Genomic DNA, 19968 nt, shown 5'->3' with positions numbered 1-19968 from the left:
GTCAGGGCTTCTACCACGGGGGCCTCTGCAGGTGGGGGCTACGACAGCCCTGCCATCTCCTTCCACCAACACCGACCCAGCAGCTGTGCCAGGTCCTGGGGACATGGCTGAGAACCACACAGGGTCCCAGGTCCCGCAGTGGCCGCTTTCAGGGGAGACAGACACCACTAGGGAAGAACTCGGTTCTGACGGGCTGTCTCCCGGTGGTGGGCGCCACGAGCAAAATAAACAGCGCTGTCCACGGCGGCCCACTGAGCCCCCGTCACCTGACCTGATGTCTGTCCCGGACGCACCACTCTAGCTTCCAGCCCCTCCCCTGGCACACTCCGGCCCCCTGACCCCTGTCCTGTTTCCTGCTTCTGTCTGAGGTCACCTCCTCTTGTGAGTGATCTGTCACCGGAATGTCCCTCTAGGACCCCTAATGCTCAGCGTATAGAAGAGCCACAGTAAAGGTTTCCCGAATAAATGACTCTGAATGAATGAATGAGGAACTGAGATCTCACAGGTGAGAAAACAGACGCGCGAAGCACCGAGGCAGGGGAACTCCGAGCAGAGGGGGCAGCCCGTGCAAAGGCCCTGGGGTGGGGATGAGCTTGGCCCTGCGAGGCAGAGGAGGTAGGAGCACGTGGGGGGTGGGCAGAGGTGGGCGGGACCAGACCACGCGGGGCAGGGGCTGTGCTGGGGGCGGGGCAAGGCCCTGGGGGCTCCAGCAGAGGATGGACCAGAGGGATTCTGCTCACAGCATTCTCTTCCCGTTACAGCCAAATCGGCCTACACGACGGGCACCAGAAACACAGGGCAACAGACCCCCACCCCCGAAACAAGCACACTGTACTGGAGAGCATGTCGAACCCACAGAAGTGACTTTAATTTCAGCACACACGACGGCTTTGTGCCGCCACAGGCATGGCTGCTGACAAGCTGACTGTTGACGGCACTCGGAACATCTCAGTTCCTGGTCCTAACTTCCCCCTCGGTCCCTTTCCAAGCCAGTGGCCGTGCGTATGAGGTCTGCTCCGGCTCTGGCAGCGTCCTCCGGTGCCTCCCCTCCTCCTCCCATGCCGCCTGAAGGCTGGGGTCCTGGATCAGGAGGGGAAGGTGGGCGCCTCGGCCACCGGGCGGGACATGCTCTGGATGGCCCACTGCAGGATGCCGTCAAAGGAGTGCTGCAGGACAGAGCAGAGAGCGGGGCTTGGGCCCTGGCCAGAACCTCAGGGGACAGGTGTGCCTGCCGGGCCCACATCCGGCCTGCCCTGGCCTCCGGGGCCACCTGAGTCATAAACATCGTGATGGGAAGGCGCCATCCAACCCAGCCCTCCTATTCAAAGGTGCGGAAACAGGCCCGAGGCCCCACCGGATGTCGGTCAGGGGGCACGCCTCATCCCACGCTCCTCCGAGCTTCCCGTAAGCCCAGGCACAGCCACCACAGCTGTTCTGCCAACTGGTGGCCTCTTCCCGCGTGTCTCGGCAGGGCCAGCTCCTTCCCTCACTCTGCCCAGCTCTGCGCAGGGCCTGGCGCTCCAGCGGGACTGGGGGAGCCGTGGGAATGCCTGATATTCCAACAGAACGGGGGTGACCTGCTCCACAGGGGCTTGTGCCCCACTCTGCCCACCTATATTGGCACCTCGGGTCACCCCTGGCCTTCTTGGGGCCTCTAAAGACAGCTTCAGTGTCTGGGACCTGCCCGTGCTTGGCCCAGCACCCAAGGCAGGGCCCCCGTGGTCAGCTGGGATCCCCACTGTGCCACGCCAGGCCCCTGAGGACACGTACTAGCCACCGGGGTCTGGGGGTGGCTGGAGGACTTTAACCTTTTCTAAAAGCCACCTTTTCTTCCCCGTGATTCTAGCTGTTCATCGTCGGGTGGAGGGGCCTGGGTTGAGGAGGGGGAGGGAGGGATCTGCGAGGGGGCGTGGTCCCAGAGTGCCTAGCTCCCACCCCGACCCCTGAGGAGAGTCACGGCCTCCGCATCAGGCTTCAGTGGCCCTGGTGCCGGTTCCTGCAGCCGCCAGCTCTCCAGGGTCCAGGCCCCCGGGACCTCCAGGGCAGCTAGAAAGGGGAGCAGCTCGGGGCCCGCTCTGGCTCGTTGGTGCGTGGAGGGCCCAGCGCCGTCTGGGGTGACGCGGGCCTGTGGTGTCCAGTGTGCCCAGAACAGGGGTCTCCAGCTGCTCCCGTGGCCTGGGAGCCGGCTGCTCCAGAGGCCGTGGAGGCGGAGGCAGAGGGGGGGCAGGTGCAGCCCCAGCCAGGTGACGCGTTACCTCACTCAGGAGGGACTCCAGGTCATCCCTGTGCAGAACCGGCTCGTGAGCAGCAGAATCGTCCCCCGCCTGGAACCCAGAAACGGGAGGAGGTCAACCCAACTTCCGCAGCCCTGCCGGGCTCATCCCCACGGAAGCAGGGCTCCCTACAGAGGCAGCAGCAGGGGTTAGGGCGGTGTCCGTGCCAGGGCAGTGGGGTGCTGCGCGCTCCTCCAGGCGGGACCCTGGGAACTGAATTCTAATGTCCAGCTCCGGAGGCGAGGGGGCGCAGGCGAGCTCGGGGCTGCCCGCCCAGGTCCCTGCCACCCCTCTGGGGCAAGGACCAGCTGGAAGGGACCCAGTCACCGATGGGAAACGTGAGGCCCAGACAGGAAAGAGCCTGCTCCCACGCCAGCCCTTCAGCCACCCAACAAGCCTGCGGGGCCAACCGTGCCCCTGAGGGGCGAGGGCCAGAGCCGGGGACGTGGCACACTCCCGCTGGCTCGCAGGCTAGGAGGAGCGAGGCCATGCTAAGTGGAGCCATATGCAATCGCCCAGTTTGTAGCTGAAATCAGCCCAATCTCGGCACCTCCTCCAGCCCTTGACGCCACCAGCCCTGGGTGAGGGCTTGGCACGCACAGTGCAGAGGGGTGGGGATGAGGAGCGAGGCTTCCAGAAGGAGCGGAACGCCAGTAGGTGTGAGCCCTCTTGTGCCCAGTGCCTGGGGTGCCCTGTCACCCACTGTGTGTGCAGGGGATTGCGAGGCGGGACTGGGAGGTAGGATGGACCGTGGACGGGGGCAGGACATCACCACCCTGGGCCCCCGAGGATTCTTCAGGGGCAGGGATGTGGGCAGGAGGGGCAGGAGGGCCACCTTCTGCAGGCCTCTGAGCAGGAGACACACAGGACCCCCCCCCCCGGCCCGCCGGCTCTGAGGGAGCCCTGGGAAGTGAAGGTTCCGCGAGGCTGGTCGCTCCTCCCCGAGGTCCCAGGGCCCGAGGCTGCGGGCGGACCGGAGGCGAGATGACACGGGCGGAGCCGCACGTGCTCACCCCCGGTGCGGCGCCTCCTCCCACTCTCCCCCGCCCCGCCTCACCCCGAGGCCGGCGCTCCCTGCACGGGGCACTCCAGGGGCTGCGGAAGGGGCCAGGGCAGCTGCGGGGTTAGGGGGGCTCTGGGCCTGCAACCAACCGGCGGCTTCATAGCCACTGTGGCTTGGGAGGGTTGCCTTTTTCGGCAGATTTAAGTTATCAGACGGGAGTCGATTTAAACAAATATACCGTATGTACAGAATGAACACGCGGTCAGGAGGTTTGGGGCACACCCGCGAAGCTGGCGCCCGGGGCCTCCCCTGGAGATGTGCTTCCCCACCCCCAGCCCCGCGGCGTCGCCCCTCACCTGCGCCCCAGGGCCGGCGGCGGCGGCTTTGGCGATGAGCTTGGGGGTCCCGGGAGCCGGGCGGGCGGGGCTCGGGGTGGGACTCGCGGCGGGCGCCCCCTCCCCGGGGGCCGGGGCGGGGTCTCCGGAGCAGGATCTGCAGCGCAGGGTGGCCCTGGCAAGCGGAGGAGAGGCTGCAGGCTGCCGGGGCTGGGGCAGGGCTGGGAGTGCCCTCTGGACACCGGAATCTTAAAGCCGTTGGGGGGCGCCAGGCCTACACCCCCCCCCCCCCCCGGTCCCGGCCCTGCACTCACCCGGGCCGGGCAGCGCCGGCAGGGTAGTGGCAGCGCCAGTGGAAGGCGGCGGCGCAGTGTGAGCACCGAAGCACGTCCGCGCCGTCCCCACACACCCCGCACCTCGCGCCGGGCGCCGGGCCCTGCAGACGGACCACGGCGGGGTGACCGGGGGCCGGGGAGGGGCGCACGGCCCCGGGACCCCACCGGGGCTTGAACGGCTGGGAGGGGCGCACGGGGTGGGGGGGGCAAGTCCGAGGTTTCGGGATCCAGGCCTGGAGAGGTCAAGGGCGCCCCAGCACCTTTGGGCTGCAGCTTGGCGAAACTGGGTGCCCCGCCTCAGTCCCCCTTGGTGGACCCGGACCCCCTTCAGGGCTAGTCAAGGGGACCCAGAAGGGCGTCCGCTCCAGAGGAGGCAGGAGGGGCTGGGAGACCTGGGGCTGCGAACTCTGCCCCCTTTATCGTCCTGCCCTTGTGAGGGGGCTTTCAAGAGCTATGAGAGAACGGTCGCGTCCTCTGGAATCCCTCCAGCAGCCCCCTTCCCTTCACCCTCCCCCGCAGAGCCCGCACCTTGTTCTGGGTAATCTAGCAACCCCAAGAGCCCCTGGGCCTCCCTCCAGCCTCCTCCACCCGCCCTCCCCCTGGCCAGCCGGGCAGCTCCTGGCAGCCCCCCTCCCCCGGGCCCCCACCCCTAACCTCCATCTGAGTCCTGCCTCCTTACCCCCGCCTGTCACGGTCCTGTTTCAGGCTCGCCTGGCTGCCCCTGTAGACCCTGAGCTCCCTGAAGACAGCCACCCTGACCCCAGCACCCCGCTCACCTGCTGCCCCTCAGGGCCCACACACAGCAGGGGGTGCAGGGCCGAGGGGTCCAGCACAAGCGGGGGGGCTGCAGGAGGTGAGGCCAGCAGCTTGTAGGTGACCGCAACATCCATTCCAGCGGGGCGCTCCCTGGGCGGTCCCCTCGCCTCCTCTCCCGCTGACCTCAGTGCCAGGAGGACCTGGAACCGGAGGGTCAGTTCTCAGAGGTGTTGCAGGGGACTTGCCCAGCACCACCCAGGAGTTAATGACCGCTGGGGCCCCGGGAACCGGGGGCTGGTGTCGGGGGGAGGAGCGCCACACGAGGTGGGAAAGGCCCGGGTGCGGTTCCTGGCTCTGTGGTCCCAGCAAGTTCCCTGACCCTTTCCCCATCTAAAGGCGGGGCCCCGTGGCCCTCACGGGCTGTCAGAGTACACACTCGGCGTATGCTGGGGCACGCATCGTATCCGTTGTGACTTTGCGGTAAAAGAACACTTAAAACATTTTTGGAGAATGTTATCAGTGGTCGAAGTGCGTCCCCTGTGTTGGGCTGACAGAGCCGAAGGTCCCCAAAGCAGAGTACTGAGAAGCGGGGCCGTTGTAAGGGCCGCTTCCCGGTGGCCTGTGCCCCCGTGGCCCCACGGGCCAAAGTGGAATTGATGGGGCCAGGCCAGGGTGGGGGACACATGGCTCTCTGGCTGGGGCAGGCCCGACCCACAGGAGTGGCCAGGAGGCAGGCAGCCGGCGGACAGAGGGCCTGGGAGTGGGCCCGTGTGTACCGGGGTCTCTGCAGGCGGCTCCTGGGGCCGGGGCTCCTCAGCCCGGGGCAGGTCCCACTGGGCTCTTCCCTGGAGGCAGCTGGCGCACCGCCAGGTCCCGCTGCTCGCGTTGTCACCGGCCAGAGACATGCAGGGCGAGGCAGAGGGGACGGTAGACTCCCAAGCCCGCAACACTGAGGGCTCCTCCAGGTCACCCTTTCCGTTCCCCATGGGGAAACTAAGGGGAATGGGCGGAGCCACAGGGGAAGGGCCTGCCGGCCGGTGAGCAGGAGAGCCCAGGATGCTGGGGTAGTTACCCCAGTGGGGCAGCCCTCGCCAGCCTGGCATGTCCCCCTTGTGCTTCTCAGATGAGCCCCAAGAATTCCCGACACCCGCAAACCTGCAGCGGCCTGTGCCTGTGCCTGGCTCTCACGGGCCCTGCCTTGCAGGCGGGGCCTCCCTAGGCTGGCGTCGTTACATCCCTGGGACCCTCCCTCGATTCCCCGGGGGGACGGTGCCCAGTAGAACAGGAGCCGGTCAAGGGCAGGAAGGAAGAGAATGGAAGACAGGCAGCATTGAGCGGAGACGAGGGATGGCCCGGCCAGAGCCCCTTGTTTTAGCTCAGAGATGTGACCCGGTCAAGGTCATGCGGTGAGCGGGGCAGGGTCGGGGCGAGAGTGCCCACCCGGTGCTCCTCCCCGCACCCAGGTCGCCCCGACCTGCGGAAGCTGCTGGTAGTGACAGCGCTCTCCCGGGGGGCCAGGGCAGGGGGCCTTGCGCTGGACCTAGGATGGGCACCCCCCGGCCCTTGGGGGGCAGCTCTGTGGCCTCTGTGCTCCCCAGCCCAACTTGGAGTCAGACTGCTTAGTGCTGGTGGTCAGCTGCTTGTGGCGGTTTGGGCTGGGGGAAGATGGGGCGAGATGGGACGGGATGGCCATTCCTTGCCTTGGGCCTCAGGGCCCTGCCGGCCAGGCTCGGGGGACAGCGTGGCCACGCGGGGAGGTGGGTGGGAGGATCCTGGGGCGCAGCCCCACCGCCCGGCGACCTGAGCCAAGGCCCCCTCCCAGGCCGGCCTCACTGCCCATCCCTGGCGTGGAGAGACTTCTGGGCGGCCTCCCACTCAGGGCGGGCGAGTGAGGAGGCTGCGAGGCCGGGCGGGGTGCCAGTGCCGGGCCCACCTGGGGATCCGGTGCAGCGGCGGGGTCAGGCAGGCCAGGTGGAAGGCGCGGGGGCAGCCGTCGCAGCAGAGGAGCTCCCCGCCGTCCCCGCACGCCGCGCACTCATCCTCGTTCTTCTGACACAGGGGAGAGACACGCAGCGTCTGGGAGACCCGGGATGGGGCAGCGCCCTCCCCTAGAGACTCCCCTCGCCTGCCCCTGCTGAAACCCCGCCCTGGCTGCCTGCTCCCCAGGGCTCCCCAAGACCCCTCCGCCTCTGAGGCTCTAGCCCCGAACCCCTCCTGGGCCGCCCCTCTTGGGAAGAGCGGTCCCTAAGGGAGGCTGGTTCCTCGCGGGTGCCTGTGCTCCAGGCGGCCCCAAGACCACACGCCCACACCCACGGGGCGGCGGGGGGGCAGGCCCAGCGGTGTTCCCGTGGGCCCTGGGCACCCGCTGTCCCCTCCGCCTGAGGCCTGCTTGCGCCCTCGCCTGGATGGCACCCACCGTGCCCCCCTGGACGCCACTTCCTTCAGAAGCCCCCCGGGGACTACAGAGCTGGGCAGCCCCTCACAGTGACGGGCGCACTCATGGTAGCAATCCCCCCCAGACCCCACCAGCCCAGGAGCTCCTGGGGGCAGGCACGAGTCCTCCTCATTTCTTGGTTCCCGGGGGCCCAGCACAGCGCCTGGCGGATCCATGGCAGAAACGGTGCTGGGAGCCCGAGGGCGTACGTGGTGCTTGGGTTCCTGGCTGCTGGCAGGGGACACAGCCACACCAAGGGCCCACCTGTGAGGCGTGGGACAGCTGGCAGCTGGACCAAATGCTGTGGCTTTAAGAGCCTGGGAGGACTCACTTGCTCTAACTTATGTGAATTTTTACAGTTGTGTATTATCAGGAAAAAATACTATGAAAAATAAGGTGCTCCATCCTGTGAACAGAAGCTTAGACCTCTGCCCTCCCGTCCCTGGAGTGACTGCCCTGGACACGTGGCAAATCGGCAGGAGGCTCCGCCCTCAGGACCCTGGAATGCTCTGGGCGTTACCTGGTGCAGCTGGGGCTCACTGGGGAGGGCAGGGGGGCCCGGGGCCCTGTCCGGCTGGCCTGCCCTCGAATCGCCTCCACCCTGCCAGGGAGAAGAGAGAGGGTCACCAGCAGGGGAGGCATTTGGGCGGGAGGGGCAGTCCCCAGCCCCAGCAGAGCTCCCCACCGGAGGTGACGTGAAGCTGCTGCCCCGGGTGCTGGGGGAGGGGGCCGAGGGCCAGGCCTCCCCAGGGGCCATCCCAGCAGCGCTTACAGGGGCAGGAGCCTGGGTCCCCTTGGCTCGGACCAGGGTCTTCAGGCTGCCGCTTCGGGTCTTGTTCTTTCCCCCACCGGGGTCTTCAAACTTGCTGGGAGTGTAAAACTCCCCCCCAACCTGGATGCACTTCTTGGAGCCACCTGGGAGGAGACGGGTCGGGGGGCCTGGCAGGGAGGCTCTACAGCTTGCTGTTCCTCCCCCACAAACCCCATCCCTGTCAGCTCCGGGCCCAGGGTCCTGGACACAGGAGGGATTCTCTGCTGGGGGAAGCACGTCTCACAAAGTCTCGTCCGCTTGGAGTCTCGGAATGCAGCCTTATGTGCAAGTAGGGTCTTTGCAGATGTTAAGATGGGCTTGCCCTGGACCGAAGTCTAAGGACAGCATCCTTACGCGAAGAGAAGAGGACGCGGAGAGACACAGGGAGGAGGCTCTGTGGCGACGAGCTGGAGTGATGTGACTACAAGCCGGGGCATGGGGGTTGCCATGAGCTGCAGGAAGCAGAGAAGACTCTGCCCTAGAGCCTCTGAGGGAGCAAGCCTGGCCCCGCCCACACCTTGATTTTGGCGTTTCTGTTGCTTTAAGCCACCCAGTTTGTGGCAACTCATCATAACAGCCCTAGGAAACTGCTGTAGGGCTCCTTGGGACCATCCCTGGTGGGTGAGACTGGAGCCCGCATCAGCTCCCAGGGTCCTCGGCGTCCCCAGAGCGTGTGCAGCACACGGAGTGGAGGAAGGAGGAGATGCAAGGATGGGGCGGGCGGGGCCGGGGCCGCAGGTTGTCCAGCTTAGAGTCCAAGGGTGCCCCAAGCCGTGCCCAGACCATCCCCTCCAGAGACGGCAGACCGCCTGCAGGGAGTGGGGGCTGCCTTGTCCACGTCCCAGCCGCTCTGGAGCCGCCAGGGAGCTGAGCGGGGACGTGGATCCCCTGGCAGCCCCTCCCCAGCGCCGTCTACCTGCCTCAAACACCTGCTGGATGAGGATCCCCTCCACGGCCCCGCGGGCTCCTGGGACGTCCCCAGATGACACGGCCATGGCTCTCTGGACCGAAGCGGACATGGTCTGAATTCCTGGGGAAGGGAGCACCAAATGGGGGGTCATCTATTGGGACGACGGCTCCTGAGCATGGGCAGTGGGGAGTGAGGGGTGTCTGGGCAGCAGAATCCTTCCTTCTTTCCACGCAGGGCAGGCCGGGGAGGGGGTCCAGCCCCTCCACAGACAGACAGACAGCCCACATGTAAGTGCAGAGACGGGCCATGGAGTGCGTGTGTGTGTGTGTGTGTGTGTACACGTATGTGGTGTGGTCTGGTGTGTGGTGTACGAGCCGTCCGAACCCAGCTGGCGGGAATGAACAGAGACGCTGGGACGTGGCCCTGCGCTGGGCTGGGAGGGAGGCAGGGTCCCCAGGGCCTGCCCTCGGGCCGGCACCAGGGGCCCATGGGAGGTCTCCGGGTCCCAGGTTGCATCTGGCCAAGGGGCAGGGGGGATATCTCCGGAGGAAGCAGAGTCGGAGCTGGCCCTGAAGGATGGGGCACTCAGATGGGCACAGGTGGGGTGACCCCAGGCCAGCATGGTCCCAGCTCCCAAGACGGGCCCCTGACCCCCAGACCTGGGGCCTGGCTCACCGTTGCCCAGCGGGAGGCGCTGTGGCTCTGCGTTGCTCTCTGACTTCTTGGAGGGCTTGGCCTTGGCTTGGGAGCCTGTGGGGGAGCAGGGACAGCCTGGCCCTCCTCCCGCTGCTGGGCCAAGGCCAGGGGGCAGGTGGGAGAGTGCCTGGTGGGGCCTCCCGGACTCTGGTGCGTCCTCTTGCTTTACCAGGCTCTGGTGTCCACATCAGGAGAAAGGAAGTACACCCACCTGCCTACTCACAGGGCCCGGGGGTCAACAAGGGCTGCGGGGCTCATACAGGGTGTCCATCCAAGTCCCCAGAGGGACCTCTGCCAGGCTGGCTCTGGGCCAAGCAGGAGGGACAGATGCTCCCGGACCAGGTCGGGGAGGGGGTGTGGTCAGGGGGTGTAGGGCTCCGTGAGGGGATCTGTGACCCCACCGGCTCCTCAAGCTGGGTACCTGGGCTGGAGGTGCCCCTCGGGGACAGAGCTGCTGGCGGGGTGGCCCTCGGTTCCTCCAGGGCCTTCCTCTTGGTGGGGGGCCTGGGCAGCAGCACGGTGGCCTTGGGGCCAGCCGGGGGCCTCCTCCCCTTCCGGGGCTGGCTGAGGTCCACATCTGCGGGCATGTGCAGGGCCGGAGGCTGAGCTTCAAGCCCAGAACTGACGCCCCGTTCAGGCAGGTGAGGCCTCAGCTCTTTGCTCTTAGAAGCCAAGATGGTCCAGGTGATGTCCGGGGCTCCCTAAACAGCCCCGCGCCTCCCCTCGCACAGTCCAGCTGGGGCTCAGAGGATGACTCCAGCCGCCAGCCAGTGAGGGAGGCTGAGCCGGCCGGGACCCCAGCCCCCCGTGCCCCCCACCTTTGGGGAAGCTGTCCAGGATGGGCTGCAGCCGGGTGTATCTCTCCAGGTTGTAGTCCTTGAAGAGAACCCTCCAGAAGTCCAGGATGACAGCCGTGTCCTGGGTCAGGAGCCACGAGAGGAGCGCGTGGAAGGCCTGTGGGCAGCCCTGCTTCTCCTTCAGACGCAGCGTCTCCTGAAGCAAAGTGGGAATGGGGGCCCTGCCTTTCCCAGGTACCCCCCTTCCTGCCACCTCCACTGCGGGACCAGAGGGCAAATGCTGACCCCGAGGAGGCCGCTGGAGACTTGGGCACCTGTGTCCATCCCCTTGGCTTGGGGCAGGTGTGGGGATGGCAGGGGGGTGCTGGGGTGAGGCGGGGGCCACCTGGAATTCATCTTAGAGGAATGTGCTCAACTTGGAGGGAGGCTTGGGAAGGGCTGGGAGGGGGCTTTGGGGATCTGTGCGGGGGGGCACCGGAACTCGTCTTGGAGACCATTCTCTCCGCTGGCGGGTGGGGCGTGGGGCAGGCTGAGGCGTTAGCGGCAGGGACCTTACCCCTGGCGCTGGGGCTTGGGGGCGGGGAGGGGCTTGGCGGCGGGAGAGTGGGGAGGGGCGGGGCTGGGGAGGGTCCCTCTGGAGCGGGTCTTCCGCGACCTTGCCGGCTCCTGGGCGCGGGCGTGGGGAAGGCTGGGGCGCGTTGCTGGGTTGCTGGTCTGGTTGGGGCCCACCTGGAATCTGTCCTCGGGGACCACGTCGTGGTCGACCAGCGCGTGCAGCAGCGGGAAGGCGCTGTCCACGGCCACGGCGATCTCCGTGCGGTGCAGCCTCAGGAGACGGCGCAGCGCCGTGTCCCCACCGGCCCGGGCCTCGCCCGCCATTGCGGGGTCGGGGACGCGGGGCTGGGGGCCCCCTTTCCCCGCCTGGGGTCCCGCGGCCTCGGGGTGCCGCCGGACTTGTGGGGTGTCTGGGCCGTGTCAGCGTCCTGGCCCTGGCGCGCCCCCTGCGCCGCCGGGCACCTGGGCGGGCACACCTGGCCCGGGAAGAGGGAGCCCCAGGCGCTTGCTCCGGCCTCCGCGGGTCTGAGCTCACGGCCCGGGTTTCTATTATACGGGGCTCTCCTGGGAGAGAGCAAAGGCCGCTCAGCCCGAGCCAATCAGGGCCCAGGGAGCTTCCTCAGGGGCAGGAACGGAAACTTCCCTGTAACCCGAGTGCGAGATGGTCCCAGCCACCTGCCAGCCCCCTTGTGCACCCGCCAGCACGCTGCTGGCTTTTCTCTCCTTTTTAAAGAAGCCTCTGGACTCAATTCCCAAAATGTGGTTCCAGCCAGCATCCCACAGGGCCCTGTTCAAATGGGGAAAAGCCAGGACAGGTGTGTTCACCTCACCTGGGGCCCAGTGTCAGACACGAGCAGGGGCTGCCCAGGTGCCCCAGCAGCTGGGCGAGGCAGCACGGGAAGCCTCCACGGGGCTGCGCGGGGGCAGAGTCCCTGGTGGGGAGTGGGCACCGCTGCCACCGCCGCAGCAGCTGTGCAGGGTCCCAAGCCTGGGGCTGTAGGAGGAGGTACCCGCCTGATGGAGGACCTGGGGTATGACTAGTGCATGTCAGTGGGTTCAGAGCTGGGCATCGCCTGGAGGCTGGTGATGCTGGGCAAGTTGCTTTCCTTCTTTGACCTTCACTCCTCTCATTTTTTGTTTGTTTGTTTTTTTATTATTGGGCTATAGTTGTTTTACAATGTTGTGTTAGTTTCTACCGTACAGCGAAGTGGAGTTCCCTGTGCTATACAGTGGGTTCTCATTAGTTATCTATTTTATACATAGTAGTATATACATGTCAGTCCCAATCTCCCAATTCATCCCACCCTCCCTTTCCCCCCTTGGTGTCCATACGTTTGTTCTCTCTGTGTCTCTATTTCCACTTTGCAAACACAGGTTCATCTGTACCATTTTTCTAGAGTCCACATATATGAGTTAATACACGATATTCGTTTTTCTCTTTCTGACTTACTTCACTCTGCATGACCGTCTCTAGGTCCATCCACATCCCTGCAAATGACCCGATTCCGTTCCTCTCCGTGGCGGAGCACTATTCCACTGTATGTGTGCACCACATCCCCTCTAGCCACTCACCCGCCAGTGGGCACCTAGGTCGCTCCCAGTCCTCTCATTTTTAAAATAAGCACACTCCACTGGGAGTCCCCAGCTGATAGCCACCTTCTACTTCCTCCAGGTGTGTTAGAAAGTAAAGCTTCTAGAAGGCAGCTGGCCCCATGGACAGACATGCCTGTGTATGGGCCATGGGAACCTCTGTCTCTGTCTGGCTCACAGCCCAGGAAGGGGCGCCCCAGGAGTCTTCCTAGGTGAGGGACAGAGGCTGGGGGACAGAAGCTTCCGGGGGGGAAGTAGGGAAGGCTTCCTGGAGGGTCGCAGCAGGGGTCCCTAAGTCCGCGAGATGGGAACAGCATCCGAGGCAACTCGTGGGCAGGGGCAGTGGACTGGGGCGTCCAGGGATGCCGAGCTCGCGGGGGCCCAGACAGCATGGTCTGGGTAGGGGGCAGGGTTGCAAGATACAGTGGGAAGGACCATCCCTGTGGTCAGCCTGCAGAGTTGGGAGGACTTCTGGAGGAAGCTGTCTGGCCAGGTTGTGTTAGGGAGAGAAGCTGGGCGCCTGGGGACGGGGCTGGAGGGTGAGTGGGGGCTCCAGGAAGCCTGGGGTCAGGGCCAGCACTGGGCTGGGACCAGCCACACGGGGCAGGGGGAGGGACTCGTGACCGATGAGATGGGGGTGTCACCGAGCCTTCTTACATGCGTCGGCCCTCATGTTTTACACTGAGGTGGGAGCCCAGGGTGGGGCACTGTGAGTCCCCTCCTGACCTGGGAGCCCTGCCTTTGTGTCCCCACCTCCAGACCCGGGCCCCTGACGGCTCAGTTCTGGGCCTCGGGCTGCTCCAAGCCTGGGGCAGCGGTGTTGGAGGTGGAGACGTGAGCTCCGTCAGCCTGGGGCCGGCTCAGGGGGTGGTGGTGAGGGCTGAGGGCATTGTCCTCTCAAGGGCCAGGACCTGAGCGTGGAGCTCTCGGGCTAGCTCTCCTGTAGAATGTTCTGGGGACTGAGTCAGGAGCAGGGCCCTGGCACTGCCCAGCTCCAGGGCGCCGAGCCCACAGGCTGCAGTGCCGTGGGTGCAGCCGTGGAGATGTGGGGCTTGGGGGCCATTCCTGCCTGTCCTGCATGACCCCAAATTTCACACACAGAAGCACCCAGATGCCAGGGAGCTGTGTTTGTGGCCTTGGGGTGACCGGCCCACAGCCCCGATTCAGCATCATGATGGCCATCGTCACTCTACACCCAGTACATTTTCTCCCTGGGGGGCTGAGTGGTCCCTAGGGAACGCTTTAGTCACAAGCCAACGGTTCAAGGGAAATTAAAAACTGCCAAGAAGAGCAAAGTCTTCACTTCACTGTTTAAAGCCCTGATACCCTTGCAGGTGCCTCTGTCGTGAGGCTGGCCTGGCTGCTTCGGGCGTCACACAGGCTCTGGCTTGGAGATTAGCAAACAGGCTCCTGTAGAGTTTCGGACTTTCCACTACGCCGGGGGTTTCCGTAGCAGCCCCTTACCTGCTAGCAACCTGGAGCGGCCCAGGGTGTGTGGAGGCGGCCTGCGCGACCACAGAGGGGCCCCTTGAGGGCCGGCACTGCCTTCAGCCAGGTCACTGCCTTCGGGGCCTGAGCCTCAGCTCCTTCTCCAGACAGCGAGCAGCCCAGCAACTTGCCCAACCCTCAGTAGCGAATCTCTGAGCCTGTGTCCTCACCTGCAAGGGAGTGAGCGCAGGAGCTTCTCCTGAAGATGAGACACGCCGGCCCCACTACACACTAGGCACTGTTCTGAGTACTTTGCAATTGCCCTTGCTTAATCCCAGAACCACCCTGTTTGTTCAACATTATTAGCGTCCCCATTCTACATATAGGGAGATTGAGGCACAGAGAGGTTAAGGAACTTGACCAAAGTCACACAGCTAGTAAATGGCCTTAGATGGATGGTGTCTAGGTCCATGCTCTCGGCACATAGGACACTCCTTTGGTGCCCAGGTCATGTCAGGCACTCCCAGCTTGCAAGGAGGAGGAAATGCTCCCTGAGTGATATGCCCAGATATCAGGGAGGAGGAGGCCCCAGTGGCAGGGTGGGAACAGGAGGGGGTCCTGTCCCTCAGCTGCTGGCCTTGGCCCCTCAAGGAAGCCTGGACACTACAATCTTCTCCTTTTGCCCCGGACGGAGGCTTCAGTCTCTGTGGCTCCCCAAACAGGGCTGGGATCCCAGGGGTCAGGAATCCTGAGTTAGAATGCCCGCAGGGCCCTCGGAATGCCAGCCCAGGCCTCAGCTGGAGGAGCAGAGCAGGAGAGGCCCTTGGCCTGCCCCCTGAGGCCTTCTTGGGTGGTGGGGCACCCGGGGAGGCTCAGTCTCCTGGTGACTCTCTGCCAGGACTTTAGCACCCTCTTGTCCTCCAGCTAGCTGTGTGACCCTCTCTGCACCTGTTTCCCCGAGAAAAGATGCTCAACATCATTACTCACTACGAAAATGCAAATTAAAACCAAATGAGATACCACCTCACACCCACTAGGATGGCTATTATCAAAAAACAGACAATAACAAGTGTTAGAGAAGATGCAGAGAAATCGGAACCTCACACGTTGATGGTGGGAATGTAAAATGGTGCAGCCATTCTGGAAGAATGTTTGGTGTCTCCTCAATGAGTTAAACATAACATTACCGTATGACCCAGCAATTCCACTCCTAGGTGTATGCCCAAAAGAATCGAAAACAGATACTCAAACAAAAGCTTGTACACAAATGTTTATAGCAGCACTACTCACAACAGCCAAAGGATGGAAACAACCCAACTGTCCAACTACAGAAGAATGGATAAAGTGTGATCCATCCATACAATAAAATATCGCTCAGTTACAACATGCATAAACCTCAAAAATGCTAGACTAAGTGTAATAAGTCAGATATAAGACGCCACCTATTGTGTGACTTCATGTATGTGAAATACCCAGAATAGGCAAATCCATAGAGAAAGAAAGCAGATTTCCAGGAGGTGGGGGCAGGGGAAGGAGGAGTCACTGCTTAGTAAGTATGGGGTTCCCGTTTGGGATGATGAAAACGTTCTGGAAATAGAGAGTGGTGATGATTAATACAACATTTTGATGTACAAATTGCTCCTGAATTTTAAACTTCCAAATGGTTAAAATGGTAACTTTTATGTTATGTATATTTTACCACAATAAAATGTAATTAATTTTTAAAAATTCAACTGGGCATATTTGTGTGGATTTATTTCTGGGTTCTCTATTCTGTTCCATTAATCTCTGTGTATGTCCATCCATCCATACCACAAATATTTGACTACTGTAATTATATGATAAATCTTGAAGCCCAGTAGACCAATTCCTCCCATTTTATTTTTTTTCAAAATTGTTTTAGCTACTCTTGTTTCTTTGATTTTCCATATAAATTTTAGAATAATCTTGTCTCTGTCTACAAAATTATTGCTAGGATGTTGATAGTAGTTACAATTTGGGGAAAATTGGCATCTTTATTACGTTAAGTCTTCTAATCTATGTGTGTATATTTCTCCATTTATTTAGAACTTAATTGATTTCCTTTATCAATGTTTTGTAGTTTTCAGCACACAAGTTCTATACCTGTTTTGTTATACTTACACCTAAGATTTAAATTTTTGAGCAAGTGTAAGTAGTTTTGTGCTTTTAATTTTAATTTTTGTGTCTCTATTCATTATTAGTATTTAGAAATACAAATGATTTTTCACATGTTCATCTTACATCCTACAACCTTGCTGAATTCATTTTATTTGTTCTAGGAGTGTTTTTATTTTGTTTTGAGATTTTCTACAAAGGCAATTTTATCATCTGTAAATAGGAACCGTTTGATTTCTTCCCTCCCAATCTGTATGCCTTTTTCCCCCTTTTCTTGCCTTATTGCACAGGCTAGAACTCCCAGTACTATGTTGAATAAAAGTGATGAGAGTGGACGTCCATGCCTTGTTCCTGATCCTAGAGGAAAAGCTGTAGGTTTTTTGTAGATGTCCTTTATCAAGTTTACAAAGTCCCTTCTATTCCTATGTTTTATCAGAGTATTTATGATGAATGGGTATTAAATTTTGTTATATGCTTTTTTGGCATTGATTGATATGATCATATGATTTTTCTTCATTAGGCTGTTAATATGGCAAATTACATGGATTGATTTTTTGAATATTGAACCAAACTTGCATCCCTGGAATAAACTCCACTTGGTCATAGTATATCTTGTTGAATCTGATTTTCTAATATTTTGTTAAGGATTTTTGCATTTATATTCACAAGGTATTTTGGCTTGTAGTTTTCTTTCTGTGACTGTCTGTTTGGTTTTGGCATTAGAGTGATATTAGCTTCATACAATGAATCAGGATGTATTCATCCTCTTTTATTTTCTGGAAGAGATTGTGTAGAATTAGTGTTAATTCTTTTTTAAATGTTTGGTAGAAACTCCAGTGAAACCATCTGGGCCTGGAGATTTTTTTTTGAGGGGGGTTAAATTAGGAATTTAATTTCCTTAATAGTTATAGGCTATTTTCTAATTATTTTATATCAGGTTAGTTGTGGCAGTTTGTGGTTTTTAAAGAATTGGTTCATTTCATGTAAGTTGTCAAATTTATGAATGCAGAGTTGTTCATAATCTCCCCTCATTTTCCTTTTGATGTCCTTAGGGTCCACAGTGACACCGCCTGTGTCAGTTTTAAAATTGGAAATTTGTGTTTTCTCTGCCTCTTTTTTTGTTTTTGTTTTTGTTTTTTTGGGTCAGTCTTTCTGGACATTTGTTGATTTTTTAAAAATTTTCTCAAAGAACCAGCTCTTTGTTTCACTGATTTTCCCTGTTGTTTTTTGATTTTTAATGTTATTGATTTCTGCTCTTATCTTTACTATTCTTTTCCTTCTGCTTGCTTTGGGTTTATTTTGCTCTTATTCTTATAGGTTCCTGAAGTGAGTGCATAATTATAACCCTCTCTTCTAAAGTCTGCATTTAGCGCTATAAACTTCTCTCTCTCAGCACCGATTGAGCCACATCCCACAACCTTTGATATGTCGTGGTTTCATTTTTCATTCAGTGTATTTTTTGAGACTTTCTCTTTCATCCATGGATTATTTAGAAGTGTGATGTTTAGTTTTCAAGCGTCTGGAGACTTTTCTGTTATCTTTCTGCTATTAATTTCTAGTTTGATTCCAAGAGAACACACACTGTGATCAGAGAACACACACTGTATGGTTTCAATTCTTCTAAGTGTGTTGAGGTTTGTTTTAGGTCCTAAGAGATGGTCTATCTTGGTTTATGTCTGTGGACACTTGAAGAGAATGTGTATTCTGTAATTTGGGGGGCATGTTCTGTAAATGTTAATTAGATCCTGCTGACCAATGGTGATGTTGAGCTTCTCTGTTTTTTTGTCTCATGGTTCCATCAATTGCTCAGAGAAGGATTTGAAGTCTCCAATTACACTGGATTTATCTATTTCTTCTTTAGGTTCTATTAGTTTTGCTTCATGTATTTGCTGCTCTGTTGTTTGTTGCATACACATTTAGGCTTGTATGTCTTTTTGGTGGATTGACTGTTTTATCACCTGATGATAAAGGGTCAATTTTCATTGTTCTGGTCATTTTCTTTGCTTTAAAGTCTACTTTATCTGGTATTAATGGAGCCATGCCTACTTTCTTTTGATCAGTGTTTGCATGATATACCTTTTTTTGTCCATCCTGTTATTTCTGATCTACTTTTATGGTTATATATGAAGTGAATTTCTCGTGCACAGCATACAGTTGGGTCATTTTTTAAAAACTACTCTACCAAATTCTTTTAGTTTGTGTGTTTAGAACATTTACGTTTAATGTAATTATTGATATGTTGGGCTTAAATCTGGCATTTTACTTTTGTTTTTTGTTTGTTTTCTCTGATTACCTTTTCCTGCCCTCCTGTGGGTTACCTGAATATCTTACAGAATTCTATTTTGATTTACCTGTAGTGTCTTTGAGTGTATCTCTTTGCAGAACTTATTTATTTATTTATTTTGAAGTATGGTTAATTTACAATGCTGTGTTCGCTTATGCTGTACAACAAAGTGGTTCAGTTTTATATATATACATATATTATTTTTCACAGTCTTTTCTATGATAGTTTATTACAAGATTTTGAGTATAGTTCCCTGTGCTATACAGTAGGACCTTGTTGTTTATCTATTTTATATTCTTTGCATAAATTTTTAGTAGTTGCTCTAGGTATTACACCATCCATTCATAACTTATCACTATCTACTGGTCAAGATTTTACCAGTTTCAGTAAAGTGTAGAAAGCTTACCTCCCTTTACGTCCTTTTAGCTTCCTCATTTATAATATAATTTTCTTAAACATTTATTCTAAATACTTTTAGAACTACATCAGAGTTATAATTTTTGCTTCCACTGTCAAATATAAATGTATAAAACTCAAGAGAAGAAAGAAAATGTTTTTACTCATATTTTTAGTCTTCTCATTGTCCTTTCTTCCTTTCTGATGTTCCAGAATTCCTTCTTTATCATTTTCTTTCTGTTTAGAGAACACTCTTTAGCCACTCTTTTAGGGTCGGTCTGCTGGTGACAACTTTTTTCAGTTTCCTTTATCTGAGAATGACCTGATTTCTCTTCATCCCTGAAGAAGGTTTTCACTGGATGTAGAAACCTGGGTTGGGAGGGCTCTTCTTTCAGCACTTGAGAAATATTGTGCCCCTTGTTTCTGACCTCCATAATTTCTTTCTTTTTTTAAAATAATTTATTTATTTATTTATTTATTATTATTATTATTATTTTTGGCTGCGTTGGGTCTTCGTTGCTGTGTGCAGGCTTTCTCTAGTTGTGGCGAGTGGGGGCTACTCTTCTTTGTGATGTGTGGGCTTCTCATTGCAGTGGCTTCCCTTTTTGCAGAGCACAGATTTTGGGCATGCGGGTTTCAGTACTTGTGGCATGCAAGCTCAGTAGCTGTGGTGCGCGGGCTCTAGAGTGCAGGCTCAGTAGTTGTGGCGCACGGGGTTAGTTGCTCCGTGGCATGTGGGATCTTCCCGGACCAGGGCTTGAACCTGTGTTCCCTGCATTGGCAGGCAGATTCTTAACCACTGCGCCACCAGGGAAGTCCCTGGCCTCCGTAATTTCTGAAATTGGTACCATTCAGATTTTTAAAAAATAAATCTGTATTACTTTTTATCAAACTGTTTTTTTTTTTCTATTATAGGCAAGATGTCAGATCTCTCTCATTGTTTTCAAGAGTTTTCCATGTTTTCGGTTTTTAGAATCTATGCTGTGATATGTCTGGGTGTGTATTTCTTTGGTTCTATCCTATATGTTCAGCTTCCTGAATGTATAGGGGTTTATGACTTTTGCCAAACTTTGGGAACTTTTCAGTCATTGTTTCTTCAAGTACTTTGTAGCCCCATCCTCTTTCTCCTCTCCTTCTGGGACTCTAAGGACAGAAATCTTTTTTTTTTTTTTTAATATTTATTTATTTATTATTATTTTTTTGGCTGTGTTGGGTCTTCGTTTCTGTGT

At 57.5% G+C, this 19968-nt stretch overlaps 1 protein-coding gene across 1 annotated transcript; it reads right to left on the bottom strand.

The window, feature by feature from the left end:
• Positions 1–889: 889 nt before the first annotated feature.
• On the bottom strand, positions 890–11332 carry AIRE (autoimmune regulator). Its single transcript, XM_057545287.1, has 14 exons — positions 11080–11332; positions 10372–10546; positions 9975–10130; positions 9533–9607; positions 8864–8977; positions 7909–8051; positions 7657–7737; positions 6636–6751; positions 5479–5578; positions 4723–4902; positions 3926–4047; positions 3666–3786; positions 2256–2324; positions 890–1166 (listed from the first exon to the last, which is right to left on the bottom strand). The coding sequence occupies exons 1-14, from the start codon at positions 11227–11229 to the stop codon at positions 1086–1088; spliced, it is 1683 nt and encodes a 560-aa protein (XP_057401270.1). The 5' UTR covers positions 11230–11332; the 3' UTR covers positions 890–1085.
• Positions 11333–19968: the final 8636 nt, after the last annotated feature.

The sequence above is a fragment of the Balaenoptera acutorostrata genome, chromosome 4 (genome assembly GCF_949987535.1).
Source record: "Balaenoptera acutorostrata chromosome 4, mBalAcu1.1, whole genome shotgun sequence".
Taxonomy (NCBI): Eukaryota; Metazoa; Chordata; class Mammalia; order Artiodactyla; family Balaenopteridae; genus Balaenoptera; species Balaenoptera acutorostrata.
Note: the sequence above shows the minus strand (reverse complement) of the source record. Positions and strands in the feature narration are given on the sequence as shown.

Bases quoted from the DNA above. Each gene is read 5' to 3' on its own strand.
- AIRE (XM_057545287.1), bottom strand. From the start codon at position 11,229: ATGGCGGGCGAGGCCCGGGCCGGTGGGGACACGGCGCTGCGCCGTCTC. The intron at 6,752-7,656 runs GTAACGCCCAGA...CCCCTGTGTCAG, and splicing joins GTGAGCCCCAGCTGCACCAG to AAGAACGAGGATGAGTGCGC. The intron at 5,579-6,635 runs GTGGGCCCGGCA...CAACGCGAGCAG, and splicing joins CCGCTGCACCGGATCCCCAG to CGGGACCTGGCGGTGCGCCA.